This window comes from Fringilla coelebs (genome assembly GCF_963513975.1).
Source record: "Fringilla coelebs genome assembly, chromosome: 2".
NCBI classification, from domain to species: domain Eukaryota; kingdom Metazoa; phylum Chordata; class Aves; order Passeriformes; family Fringillidae; genus Fringilla; species Fringilla coelebs.
In genome coordinates, this window is record NC_140029.1 from 34,780,857 (window position 1) to 34,795,466 (window position 14,610).

General features: G+C 38.4%; 1 protein-coding gene across 1 annotated transcript; it reads right to left on the minus strand.

Annotated features, from left to right (window-relative positions):
* Window positions 1-468: 468 nt before the first annotated feature.
* On the minus strand, window positions 469-12,779 carry LOC311150938 (interleukin-5 receptor subunit alpha-like; the record flags this gene model as incomplete). Its single annotated transcript, XM_084200995.1, has 10 exons — window positions 469-591; window positions 2,831-2,918; window positions 4,090-4,177; window positions 7,941-8,085; window positions 8,817-8,953; window positions 10,961-11,148; window positions 11,237-11,345; window positions 11,905-12,052; window positions 12,187-12,341; window positions 12,677-12,779. 10 exons carry the CDS (start codon window positions 12,777-12,779, stop codon window positions 469-471), a joined length of 1,284 nt encoding a protein of 427 aa, XP_084057121.1.
* Between the last annotated feature and the right edge of the window lie 1,831 nt (window positions 12,780-14,610).

Consider the following 14,610-nt stretch of genomic DNA (forward strand, 5'->3'; position numbering starts at 1 on the left):
TTTTTGTTTTGAGTTTTAGAGAACACTTGTGAGATTCTCTTGCTGTTTCCAGAAACATTTACTGCTTCCACCATTTCTCATGACCACTTCAATCAGATGTTGAATGGCTAGTATGAGATTTGTATGAACAGCCAATCTTCAAAAGATCTTGATCTATCAGACAGTGCTTGGAAGCTATTGTAGCATTATGAAACAGTAATTTCATTTTAATCCAAGTGGACCTCAATAGTCGTTCATGTTTTCCGAGATGCTCTAATTTTACTGGTCTAAAGATCAGTTTTTAGAGACAAACTGCAAGATACTGCTTTGTGTCTGTGATCCAAAGCTAATTTTAAGAGTTGCATGTTGTCAGAGCACGAGTTATTGGGCTCAGACAAACTCCCATGTCAGCTGTTCTTTGATCTGTCAGAATATTGTCCACCTCATGGGAAGGTACACTTGCATGCAGATAAAAAAGGCATGTCATCTCTATAGGTCTTCTAACACGAATTCCTCCAAACATTTCTGCAGTTGAATGTTCTCATCTCTGTTCTCTTCTGGTGTTCCCAGAGTAACCTCTGAGTTCATCTCCATTGGCATTGACATATGTTGCTGTTGGATAAAAATTACATTATGCACAAAATGCACATTCACTGGTATTAAAAATTCTGTGCATTTTTACAAGCACTCAATTTATTTGGCATATATCTGGGATTAGGACATGTTATTTACTCTGTTGCAACTGAAATACAAAGATTATATTAATTACTCTCTCAATCTACAAGTTGCTCACAGGCAAATTTACTTAGTTGTTCTGAGCCTTAATTTTATTTCTTGGCACTCTCCAGGCTGATATGACCCTTGTGCCATCAACAATCACTTGAATCAAAAGATCACAGTGTTGTCTCAGTAATTTGTTGCTACCATGTAGACAGACAGTAACTCCCCAGCTATGCTGAAGTCTTCTGTCAAAGGTTTATTCAGTGTTTGTAATAGTTTGGGGACAGAAATTGCTTCTTTCTCTGTCAATAACATTAAATATAGTTTTTGTGGTGATTATATCTTGAATACAAAGACCCCTACATAGCAGCTTACACAGTTCTAACATGAAGGGAGATACAGAATATAAAGCTGATGGTGATGATGCTTTATTCTGCTAGCCCATATTCATAGCCACAATGGGTATTATCAGGTAATTTGCTCACAATTACTGGTAAAAATGCATGAGAAGACTTTAGCACAGAAGAGGTGATAAATATACTCTTTAACCAGCTGAGCTCAGGGTCAACATGGCACTTTTAGCATCAAATTTGGTCAAATTATATTGACCAGAAGTGTTGCAGAAATTATTCTGAATCCTGAGAATAAGAGACTTGGCCTCAGGCCAGTTCTGGACCTCTTGAGCTTTTCTGAGAAGATTAGTGCAGTGAAGAGGAGGAGCACAGCCTGCTCTGGGACCCAGCCCAAGGCTTGTGGAATGAACTGCAGGCGCACGTTCAAAACACTTCAATCTTTTAATTTGTCATTTGTTTATATGGAATATGCACGCCATTTTTCCCATAAATTAGTTTTCAGAGGATAAGATTAAACAAAACAACCCGTTCCTCTTGCTTCACAAGTCAAATTATGATTCCTGGATTGAGATGATCTGTAGTTTCTGTCAGAGTTTGCAATGACATAGATATATTATTTTAAAAAGCCCCAAAACACAATATTGGAAGGCATACATCTTTCTCTTGGGAAAGATAACGGCATAAGGGAACACACTGGAAATTGCTGGTTATATTGCTAAATGCTCTACTAGAAGATATTTTGATATTGCTGCATAAGTACAATAATATGGCAGGATAGAGTAAAATTTACAGAAATCCTGCAGAGGCTCTGAACAAATATTTTGAGCACACAGATCAAAGAAAATCCCCATTACAGATTTCTCTTTCAGTGATGTTTTCCACCAAAAAACCCCCGGGCAAAATAATTTGGGCACACCTGTGCCTTCTCCTCATGTGTTGCAGAACCAGGAAAGAAGGAATCTTACTATCCCTTCTAGCACACAGCTCACTGTGTAGCTTTTCTGGAGTTACACAGATCTAAACCACTGCCTGACTAGCACATTTTCCCTTGCAACTCACACAATGACAGCAATAAGAAACACTGACTGTGCAAGCCAAGGAGCTCCATTAACAACAGTCACAAAATACTGTAAATATTTAGTCCTTCTTTTGCCAAGTTGACTAAAGACTTGTAGTCTGGCATGAGATAAGCAAGTGCCTGAACTCATAGTGCATCAGCCCTTCCAAAGTAAACGCCTCTCCTTGTGGTTTTGTCCTGAAGCAGGGGCACAGCTGGGGTAGGTTACATTGCATGCATTGTGCAGCCTCCTCCTTCCTGCTGTAAGAATGTGCACCCTTACTGCTGCAGAGCCAGTGACTTTCAGATCGCCACAGAAAACTGCCCTTGATGACTGGCCGACACACTTACGTGTACAACATCCCACAACTGACTATTCCTCAGGGACTCAGGGTGACCACTCCTTAAAATGTTGGCCCACTGAGTGTGGAACTCTGAAACACCTTGGAGCACACCGGACATTTTAGACCCCTGAGGATTTTCTGCATCCTGTCTACTGACATCAGTCCTGTAACCTCCACAGGTTTTCTGTTCTCTTCTGGCTTCACAACAAATGCTGTACATACTTTTTTCCCTCTTTTTTTTTTTTTTTTTTCTTTTTTTTTTTTTTCTTTTTTGTTTCTTTTGGTTTTGTTTTAATTAGAAGCTGCTCCAAATGCAACGTTGTACCACTGTACAACATCGTGCGTGTCAGTGTGGTGAGAGAAAAAAGACACACTACCTGGTGGTGAGTCCCATCTGCTAACCACGTTTTGATATGATTTGAAGGATGTGGAACAGGTGTGGTTAAAGCTTCCAGGCATCTGTACCTGCAAGACAGTGATACAGGCACGCCACTATTCTTGTCTGCAGGAACAGATCAGACATTCGTGCTTTGCAATATATATTCCAGTTCCAAGACAGGCATCTACTATTTCTAAAGCCATTTAAACTTTTTTTTCTTTCTCTTCACTGTAGACACTTTTCTCAACATTTTCCCTAGCCCTTCTTTAGCCTAACGAGTTTCTAACCTGCAAGAGTTTTAAAAGGACTGGATGTATAAAAAAAACCCTATGATTTCTACACAAGTAAAATTTCCAAACAAAGTGAGAATTTGTGGCATGCTACTGTGCCTGTAGCTTAAAAAATTATTCCTATGTACTCTTTCCACAATTAAAAATTGATAATTTATTTTATAAAAATCATGAATAATGATTAGTCACTAATTAAATAATAAGCTTACTTTTAATAGAGGCTCCACTTACATACTGCACCTTCCAAATATTGAGGTATCTTGAGTTATCACCCTATCCTGGACAAATTTATTTCTCAGTTCAAGAAAGCCTTTGCTGCCACAGGCAGCTGCCAATAGGGAAGCTATGTTGCCAGGCAGAAAAGTAGTGGTATAGAGAGAGTTGGAAGTATTAACTGCTGGTGGGTGCAGGGCCACTGCTCTACTTTGTCTACTAATGGTATTAATAGTACAGCAAAGGAAATTCATTCCACCAGCCTGACTTCCCTTTTTTATTTCTAGTAAACTCTCCAGCTTAGAGTGAAAGACTGCTTTCATAACACCCATGGATTATGAAATGAAATTGGACAGCATGACACGCAGTTCATCTCTGGTCTGATTAATATAGGTGGCCTTGAATGCAGAACCTGTGAAAGCATGGAGTCAAGACACACTGAAGATAGAGAGGCAGCTGTCAGAGTAAGATTAGAAAATGTCATTTATAGTGGCAGAAATACAACAGAGAGATGGTGTGAGACTGGATCTGTGGGGGACTGTGGTAGGAGCTGCGAGAGAAGAATTACAGGGTGTCAGTGTCCTTACAGTAGGTCATAGCATCAAGCACTAGTTTGTTAGAACAATAGCTGGACAAGCACAATTAACTGCTTCTTGAGAAAATCTGTGTTTGACTGTTATCCATTGTATGGCTTACTGTCATCCCCACCCCTCTTCCACCATAAATTTATGCAATCATCAGAAATGTACACTACCTTCTACATGCAAATATCAGCAAACCTCCGAGGAAAACCAGAGCACAAAACAATGTGAGGCTTAGCAGTACAATATCCACTGTCTTTTCTTAAAAAAAAAAAAAAAAAAAGACAAATAAAGAGAAAAGTAATGTTAATTATATGGTAGAGGTTAGGATAGTTAATAAATTGATTAATTAAATATGGACTGATAAATATTTCTCTATTCATGAACTGTCACAGATTTAAAGAAACATTTCCTGGAGATTTCTTAGGGGGAAAGCGCTTCTGACTTCAGCACTGTTCCTTCTCCCCTTCCTCCATTTAGCCCTCAGCCTTGCTGCTATCTTTGTCCAGCATTTCCTCTTACTTCATTCCATTCCCTCCTTTTCCTGGAATTCTGCTCTCATATCCTGGACGTGGTCTGTCCTGCCCCCGGATATTGCCACACAGCCTTGATTCCTCTGGATATGAAACCCTCTGTCCATCTGCCATTGGTACCTCTGCTGCTGCTCCTGAACTCCTGCTGATGCCTCCCATCTCCACACACCACGGGTCCCCCACTTCTGCCTCCTCACCACTTCACAGCTGTAACTAATTTAAGGCAAAATGAAAATAAAAGCATTTTGTCAAGCAAAATATTCTTTTTGATTCAAGAAGCAGCATTTGGTTTCTATTATACTTACCTTTTTAACCTTGCTTGGCGTAGTCCTAAAGAAATGGCATCAATGCGTATTTATATTGTTCAACAAAATACTACTACTCTGTACCTTGCATTTCTTCCTCCAAAATACCCAAAATAGCAATGAATTTGGTTGACTCAGAAATGTTTTTCTGGGAAATTTTATTTCTTGTTTAATATCTAGCTTCAGAACCACAGATAGTTTGGACTGCTTTTAACTAAGTATTTTGAAGAAAAACAGGCAAGGACAGCTCTTAAAATATTTATAGTCTGAGGCCAGTTAAACAGTGGTGTTAGGATCAATCTAGATTAAAAATCAAAGTATAAAAGAATAAAAGTTCTGAGTTTGAATTGCATTTATTTCCACAAATTTAATATAAAACCAAGAAAAAAATCTCAGAAACTTGTGGGGAGAACTTTTAAGATTATGCCTTATCTTCTTTAAAGTACAAAACTACTCTTTATTCACTTTAAGATGAAAAGGAAGTTACTTTCTTCTTGCTGTCTGAGATGAGGTCTCAGAAAACTTATTCTGAACCACCTCTGGACTGTGTAGTAGAATTTTTTTTAGTTTGTGGTAATTTCTCTGCATCATTCTGCTAACCCTATATCATGCACACACCCAGGAGAAGAGGAAGTCCTGTTCTTGTCGTCAGCTGAACCACAAAGAGCTTTGCTACTCCTGCTTTCTTGCTTGCATTTTGGAGAGCAGCAAGAGAAAGCACACATATTCTTTTGGGTAGACCATTTCATGGTGGTTTTTGTTTTGGTTTTTTTTTTTTCAGATGCAAATGCTTTAAGTTTGACAGAACTTTGAAACCAAAACAAGTGGCTTGGTTTGCAAAAATGCAGAACACTTCTGAATTACTATAAACTTCAAAGTGATCTGTGAATGCTCATCAGCTCTAAAAATTAGACCAATTATTTCAAGTTTCTACATATGAATAAAGCTGATTAAACATTTCTTTTTTTAGCAGAAAGTTTTTATAGTAAACAGCTCAGTTCAGGTTAAATTGTGATGAATTTTTTTTGAGGGCATATGCTAATTCCAAAGGAGAATTAATGTTTTCCTCATGAGAAAATTAGCAAATTCTTTTCATGTCAAAGGAACATTTCAGAACAAATATTTTAGTTATGTTTTGAATTATGTTATTTCATTTTGATGTCTCAGCTTTTTTTTTAAATGAAGGCTAAAATGCCTTTTTAAAATGCATTCCTAAAGAAATGCTGCACATTTCCTAGATGAAACAGTAGAATGTCAAGGAGAACGAAACAGAAAGCAGGTCATGCCATGCTTCTTCAAGAATTTCAATAGAAAGATGTCCTTTAACACCAGAAAAATGGACACATTTCAAAACAAAAATATTGAATAGATGTTTTTCTTTTCAGGTTATTTGCATAATGTCCATTTATACATGTTTCCAATTAGAAGAATAATTTCCACAGAATACAGAGTAAAATGGACAGAAAAATTTGCCTCAGCAGGAAAGGAGGTATGTAAAGAGATTTGGCTGAGCACCTCCAATGGAATAACTCCATATATTCATTTTATGAAAACCACTGATCCTTTCTGAGTAGGAAGGAGGAGAATTGCTGCACCACATGTGCAGTGTGCTCCAGGGTAAATCATCCTGCTGCACTGAACGCATGCAGATATTACAGCTTACGTGCCATGGGGGTCTTGTCCATCATAAACTTTCCTGAAAGTTTATGATGGACAAGCATGGAGGAAACATGCTGTGATTCTCAAGCCTCAGCAATAGCTGTAAAGGAAGCTGGGAAGGCAGCAGTGTTGAAAACAGCTAAAGGAGACTGCAGATGCTGAGAGCAAGGTTTGGTAAGCAGGAACCAGAATGGGTGACTGCTCAACTCCATTTCCTTCTTCTGCTGAAAGGCTGGACAGGAATGAGTAAATGTACATGCCTCCTCCCAGAAGACCTCTTCTGATTTCCCCTGTCTACACATCAGATGTGGCTGGCCTGATGCCAGGCACACAGACCAGGCAGACCCCTCCTAGGCCATGCAGTGGTCCTTGACTCTCTGTGTCGTCGGTGAGAAGAAAGGGGAATCCCTAAAGAATTCAAGACTCTCATGGTCTCAATATTTCTCTCCTTCACCACAATGAAAATGAAGGTCAGTTAGGTTTCTTTCTCCAGATATTTCACAAGTGGAATGCTTTTGAAATTAAATGAATGAATTTAGCCAAAAAAAGTTTCAGCAGACCAAGTGGGATACAAAGAGGCATCTGATAGAACAGGCAGCCAGTGTCCAGTAAACTCTGTAACTGAACTTATATTCAACCCATTTCAAAAGTAAAAACGTCTCACCTGGCATTTCCTGTCCTCAGATAAATATGGATGTGAAGCTCAAAAATCAAAAGGATATATTCCAAAATAGAGTCTGTTGTATTAAAAAATGATACTCACCCTGTTTTGTTTTACTCCCCATAGTACTGTATTTTTTTTTTTTTTTTTTGCAGGCTAACACACAAGTTTCTCTCTATAAACACAGCCTCACATCAGTGTACTGCTTCCCCTCTGCCTAACCTGATGGCAGGAAGCTTCTGCATGTGGAGGCATTTTTCTCATCATGGAAAGGGGGTTTTCTTCATAGAGGTTGAAGGATAAATATTGCAAGGCTCTTGTTTACTTTTGTGCTCGAGGGAGATGTTGGGGCCAGGGCACATATATTTAAATGAAAGCTAAACCATTTCCTATCTCTGTCAGATAAGAAATTATTCCACCAGTGTAATAAGGGACATTTTGGACTTAGTCCTTAAAGACTATGGTTTGATGAATGGTAGGACTTTTGTGGATTTCTTGGCTGTATTTTTAGAGATGTATTATATTGAAAGTATTTTTAGAGATGTGTGGGCTGTCCTTTGCAGGGCAAGGGTGGAGGGATGAAGGTGTTAGGACCTAGTCAGCTGCTGACCATTATTATTACTTCCTAAAGGCTGTCAAGTCAGGTGTAGCTTAACTCAGGACAACAGTTCTGTAAAGACCATGGAAGTAGACCTCAGACTAAGGACTCTGCTTCCCTACAGCAGAGCTGTGTGCCATGGACCCCTAGGTACAGTTGTGCCCCAATACCAGCCTGGAGAAGAAGAGAAGCAATAATGAAGTAAATATATTGAATGGTAATAACATAACCCATGAAAACAGTTATGAATAGTAAGCACATAACTTACCATCATGAATAATCACTGGCTCACTCCATTCACTCCAGATCTTGTTTGCTATGCAAATCTCTTTCTTTACCCTCACTTGTGCTGCACATCTTTTTGCTGGCTTATGAAATGGATAATTATAGTTCTCTGCAGTGACATTTGCAATCTATCAAGAGAGGTTTAGGGGATTACTTTCTCTTCCCTTTAAGGCTTTTCCAGTTCTGGTGTCTATTAATATTTTGTGGTACCCAGAGCACAATATGAAACTTCAGGAGGAAACTCAGCATCTAGACGGGCAAGTTAGTCACAACCTGCATCTTACATGTGACATGCTAGTCATATACACTTAAATAACATTTGACCTTTGCTTAACACAGAATGATTGACTCAGTTTGTGATTCAATGCAATCCACAGACCTTTTTTCTTCTGTGATGACTCCTATATTTTAATTCCTTATTTTGTGTTGACATATTTGACCTGTATTTCCTAATCATAGGAATTTCCTTATTACTGAGTTTTGCTTTGATTTCAGACTTAACCAGAATTTCAAATTCTAATCTTGTTTTTGATGGTACTCAACAACCTTTCCTAGCTTTCAAATGATACTTCTTTTTCTATAACTAAAAAGTCAATATGGTCTATTTGATAATAATGTACAATTCAAATTTAATATAGAAGACATAAACTTCAAATTCACTTCAATGCAAGCCTGACTCTGAAAGATTTCATAAAATGTATTGATTTTTCATTTTTATCAGAAAGACAAGTTGGATTATTCATTAAAGACAATGGTGTTTCTTTTAAGTTTGTTTGAGATTAAATTCTGTTAAGGGATATCTTGTTTTTGTGGAAGTTACATTGTACAGACTAAGTGTATTACCAGGGAAACTGATTACCTTATGATCTGTTATTTTCACTTGGTACAAAAAACACCTTTTCCTTGCTGAACCAATAGTAGGTGGAGGTTTCCAATTAATTTTAATACTTCTGTTTTCAAGGGAAACGGAGACGTTGATTGGCGGGTTCAGCTTCTCTGAAAAATAAAGAGCACAGAGAGACCTTCTGTACCTCATGCTCTTTCTCATATTTAAACAGATGTAAAACAAATGAAAGTACATCGGTCCTTAAAATACACAGCTGAGTGTTTTGGAGTTTGCCACGCCCAAAGACATTCTAGTGAGTGACACATTTTCTTTGAAGTTGCTGTTCAGTAAGTGCCTCAAAACAAAGGGACCTAGTTGGGGTTTTCCAAGTATCTTTCTAGGAAAGGCAGAAAGAGTGGAAGGAGAAGAAGGCCCTCTCCAGAGTCAGTGTTGGTGTTGAGGAGACCTTCAGTCTGCAACTGGCTCCATGTCATGCGGGATACATGTGTTTTGTCTACCCACAGTCCTGGTATTATTACTTTTAAAAAATGCAATTTCATTTCTCAGAGAGGGGTTACAGAGGGAATACTTAGAAATTCTTCATAGAATCTTAGAAAGGTTTGGGTTTGAAGGGACCTTAAGGACTACCTAGCTCCAAATCCCCTGCCATGGGCAGGGCTATCTCCCACTAGAGCAGGTTGCTCAAACCTCCATTGAACCTGTCCTTGAACTCTTCCAGGGATGGGGCACCCATGATTTCTCAGAACAACCTGTTGCCCAGAGAATTTGTCTGATTCAATCCATGAAGATTTCTGCAGATCCTTAGAAATATCTCTCTTTCTCTCTCCTCTAGAGGAGCAAGCAAGCACTTGCTCTGGAGGAAGTACAGTACTGGAAGCAAGGGACATTTGGGTCCCCAGGATTTCAGCCTTGGATTCATACAATCAAATCCATAGTTGATTTTTAGCATGGCAAGTGTTAGAGCACTGCTCCGGACTGTGTGCTCAGTACTCAGGGATTCTCAGACCTTCTCAGCTGCTGCTGCGTTTCTATGAAAGGAAGAGCTCCAGCCGGAGTTTTCTCAAAAATCCCTCCCAGCAGAAGCAGAAGTGCCTGGCAAGTTTCTGCAGAGAGGGTCAGTGAGGTCTGGGGATGACAGGGCTGCAGTGTGAGAAAAGCCAGGGAGTGTGAGTGGCAGCACGATGCTGCTCTAGCAGCACTTGAGGGTGGGGGCACACCATGAGCCCTGCAGAGTCATGAGCCATGAGAAGAGGAAGAAGCAGGGGTTTTATGTTTGGTCTCTAAAATACTGCTGCCAGACCATTTTCCCTTCTGTAAGGATGTCAAGAATAGGCAGCAATTTCATTTCATCCTTTTGTCATATGTCAGATTATGGCCGGCTCTGGTTGCACTGTAAAGTTTTAGGTAAAGCAAACAATTGTAATGTTTTAGAAAAGGTTAGATAAGATCTAACTCAGAATAAATATTTAGGGGTTTGAATTATATTTTTGCCATCCCTTGAGCTTAGACTGATTCCCAGGTTACAGGTCTGGAAGACAATCAACATGTTAAAGACTTAAAAGGCATTTGAATCTGCAATCTTTGCTAAATTTCAGGTGAATTCCTTACCCATGAGATTAATTCAAACTTCCCAGAGAAGTTAGCAAAAGTAATTCTATATGATCATTCAAAACTGTTGATAATTAAAAATAACTGCCAAGATATTTTTAACTTAAAAAATAAATAAAAATGCTACTAATGTTTGAGAACATTAGTATTCTTTAATTCAGGTTATAAATGAGACTTGTGACTATGGTTTTTTTCTTAATCACACTTGCTCAGCACTATAAAAAAGGATAGAAAAGAAAAAAATGGAGAAACAAGGCTGCAATGCTTATAAACATTATTTCCTCACATTAGCCTATCTTTTCTTTTAATTAAAATTATAGATAAACAGTGTTATTAAATCAGACCAAAAAAAATTAAAAAGCCTTCAGCCCTAATCCATTTTGTTTAATCTTTGTGCAACATTCACACTGAGATGAATGCCTAAATAGTTAGAATTAATATTAGGACTTTGTCACACCTATTTCCTTTTTTGCTTTTCATGAAGTAACCAATAAATAAACTTTTCATAATATACTAATAGACATAATATACTAATAGACAATACTTACCTATTTTTTGAGGTACGAAATCTTTGTAATAAGACAGTCCTCTTGAACTATTTCTCAAATTTCTCACAGTTATGTTCAAATGTATTTTCCTTGATGGTTGGAAATGTATTTCTTTCATATAGCATCCAATATTTTTCTTCTGTGCATTTTTTATATATTGCTGGCATGCAAAAACCTTTCCTACTTGTCTGTGAGAAGGAAGTATAAGGTTTTTTTAAATCAAAGACTTAGGTCCAAAATCATGGTTTCATACTTATTTTGCTAAACATCCTTTACCTGTATGAGGTAAAGATCTGGATATCTTCAGGAGCTTCTGCTTTGATATGCCAGGTGCAATTGAAAAAAGAAATGTTATATATGATGCATGAAAGATTCTGAATGTAAACTGCAACAAAGAAATTATAAAAAGAAAGAGTCATGTTTATTGTACATTGGTTTCCTAATAAAAGCAAGATGGTTGCCTTTACAAATCCATTATATTGGCTTATTTCTGGAAGCATGAAAAAGTACCATCTGAGAAAAAATAGGTCTTTTTGCTTTTTAGACAGTGAAAACTGGGAAGCACATCTGCTACTAACACCAAAGCCTTGCTAACCCACTTAAAAATAAATGTAAATCTCAGATCTTTTAAGAATTGCTGAAATAATGTGGTACAGAAGACAATCTTTATGATACATGAGTTGCTAGGGAAAATGAAAAGGGTGTTTGGGTCATACTGACTTCTTGCTCAGCAGAGCTGGATTTTTCTGAATCTGAACACATCTAATAAAGAAAATAGTTCTGCAATATCTCAAGGTATTATGAACCATAATCTTAACATATCTGTACCAAAAAAAAAAAAAAAGTAGCAGAAGATAATAATGAGATTTCAGAAATTCTCCAAGTAAGACAGGAAATTATCATAAATGCTTGGATGTCCTGACAACAAGCAGGAAAGAGCTGACCTGGAGGTGCCTTGTAAGTAAATTCTGTCCAGTCACTCTCCTTAATTATGTCTTCTGTTTCTTTTGCAAAAAGTTGTGTCTTAACTTTAGCATTAAAACCAGAGTGTAATTGAAGATGTATTTTCTTTTTCTTCTCCTGAAGTCTTTCCTAAGAGGAAGAAGAAGAAACTCCATAAAGGTAGACATTTCTAAGTATTGAAAGGGAAATTATGCAAACTCATCTACTGAATAATACAATATATTATTTTACTTTACACTATGTGCAACCTCTGAAGAACTTACTTTCCTTTCCTTAGTGGTATTGAAGAACTTATAAATCAAAATATACTTCACAGTGTATTTCTCTGTTTCTTCTTTTGTCAGGTTATTGTTCCAGGACAAAATAACTCTTGGATCATCCTTGATGGCCCACAGAACATTCTGCAGCCTAAGTGCATCTGCAATTACAATGATATTACATAGTTAGAGGATCCTCCACCGTGTGCACGAAGGAATTGTCTCTCAGCAAGGCTGGCATGCCCAGTAGCTCTACCAGAACCTCTGTCCTTGCATGGAGCAGGAATTTCTGAGCTTTGCTGAATATGACTTTCATCAATGGGAATCATGCTGCTCTTTGCAGCTCTCAAAATTAATCAGTACTTTTGCCTGTCTTGGACACCTCTCCTACTGCAGGTCTCTGTTGCTCTCTGTGGGTCCTAGAAAGTGCCTTGACAAGTTCAGATTAGAGATCTGGGAAGGTTAGCACAGGATGAACTGTTAATAGTCTACTTACCCTTTATGTCTTCTATTCCACTTGCCAGGATTGTGGAAAACAGTGTCTTATGTTGGAAAAGGCTTAATATCAGCAGGACACGAATGACTGTCACATGTGCCATAGTAAATGTTTTGGGCCACAGGTCTGAGGAAACTGAGACTCTCTAGTTCCAAGTTTGGTTGAAAAAGTAGTTAGAACATGCCCTTTTCATTTTGCACCTGTGAAATATTAGGAAAGGGTCACCTAGATGCTTAAAAGGTGTCTAAAGTACAAAAAGTAAAGATGAAATGACATCTCTCTGACAGATACTGTTGACTCCTGCCTGCTGTTCCCAGGATGTTTGTATTCAAGCCCACTCTTTGACTGGGTGCCGGGGCCAGAGGGAACGTGTGCCATAGAGGATATGAACCATAAGAGATGAATCCTGCCATTTGAAAAGTATCAGCAAGAGAATTTCAGGTGTTTGCTAAATTTGGAATGCAGTGAGCAAGCAGATTCAGACCGATCAAAGTTGGTTTTAGCAAGACAGCACTGCTATTTCTCTGAAGGGTCTGATTCAGAGGTTGCTTTAATGTAAAACAATATTTGATATCTTCTGTGTTCATATGCCTCCATGTTCAGAGACTTTCACTCACTAACTGGTTTATCTTGGCTCTGAGTGTTTTCACTTTTAAATTCTCAGGCATATTGTATCCAGGGATAATTCTCAGGCATATTGTATCCAGGGATCAGCACCAGGAGCCACATCAAAAGGTCCACAAAACACATCGGCTAAGAAGTGGCACAGGTCATGTAGAGGAAAATGTGTGAATGTTCAGCACATCAGAAAAATCTACAATGAGGTTTCCTGGAAAAAAATAAATACACATACACTTAAAATTACATACATATAAACATTAATTTATGATGCTGTTTTATCACAATGCAGTGAATGAGACCACTGCTACTCTTGTTTATGAAGTGCTGTGAAAAAATCATGACAGAAAGCTTTAAGGCAGAGGTTTCCCCATTCTGTTCATTCTGGAGTAATCTCAGCATCTATAGTGTGCAAATCACAATATGCACATGGCCAGCCAAAAAAAAGAGTAAATTCTCCTGCTTGGTGTACCCAGGTAAGAAGCCAATTCTAATTGTCTGAAGAGGGAAGGGGTGAGCTGTGCTCCTAGAACAGCATAGTGTGTGGCAAGAGGAAAAAGTCAGGAAAAATATAAAATAAAAACAAGGAAATTTTGATGGTTTACTATTCAATTTATAGTGGCTCATCCCTCTTCATGGAATGGAGCAATCAAAAACAGTCCTAGGAACACGTAAGTATTTTATTTAAATTAGCAGAATGGGGAAAATGAGGATGGAAAACACTATGCAAGTTAAAATACCTGTGGCTAATATTAACATGATTTTTTTTGGAAAACACAAGTCAAAAGGGGATGTGGAACAGGAAAAGGAACAAAATAAATCTTACAGTAGCAACAACTTTTGGTGTTAGAAACAAAAAATGGACATAATTTGTGCAGCATTATAAATGCATTTATAGTTGGCGACAGGACACACGGGGAAGACTTTAAAAGTAAGTCTGAACAAGCTTAGGAAAAAGCCAACCAGCCTGAATCAAAGAAAGGCATTTCAGGTGAGAGCAGTGCTGTTTCCCCAAGCTGAGTTGCTCCTAGGGGTACCTTTAGTGCAGGACTGAGAGGCACCTCTGCACTCAGCCTGCACCTTCTCCCGCCGAGGCTGTGAGGCTGGACAGGGTGAGCAGGCTGCAAACAGGACCAGGCATGGGAAGCAGGTACATGGAAAGCTACCAAAAAACCTGCCAGAGGTGCATGCACAAGGTCACATCCCTAATTCAACAGCTGTAGGTGCTGGGGGAATGCTTAGGGAATGGGCTGCAGGAGGTGGCAGAGTTGGGGATGATTTGTGAGTCACATCTCCTGTCCTCACTGCTGCAGGCA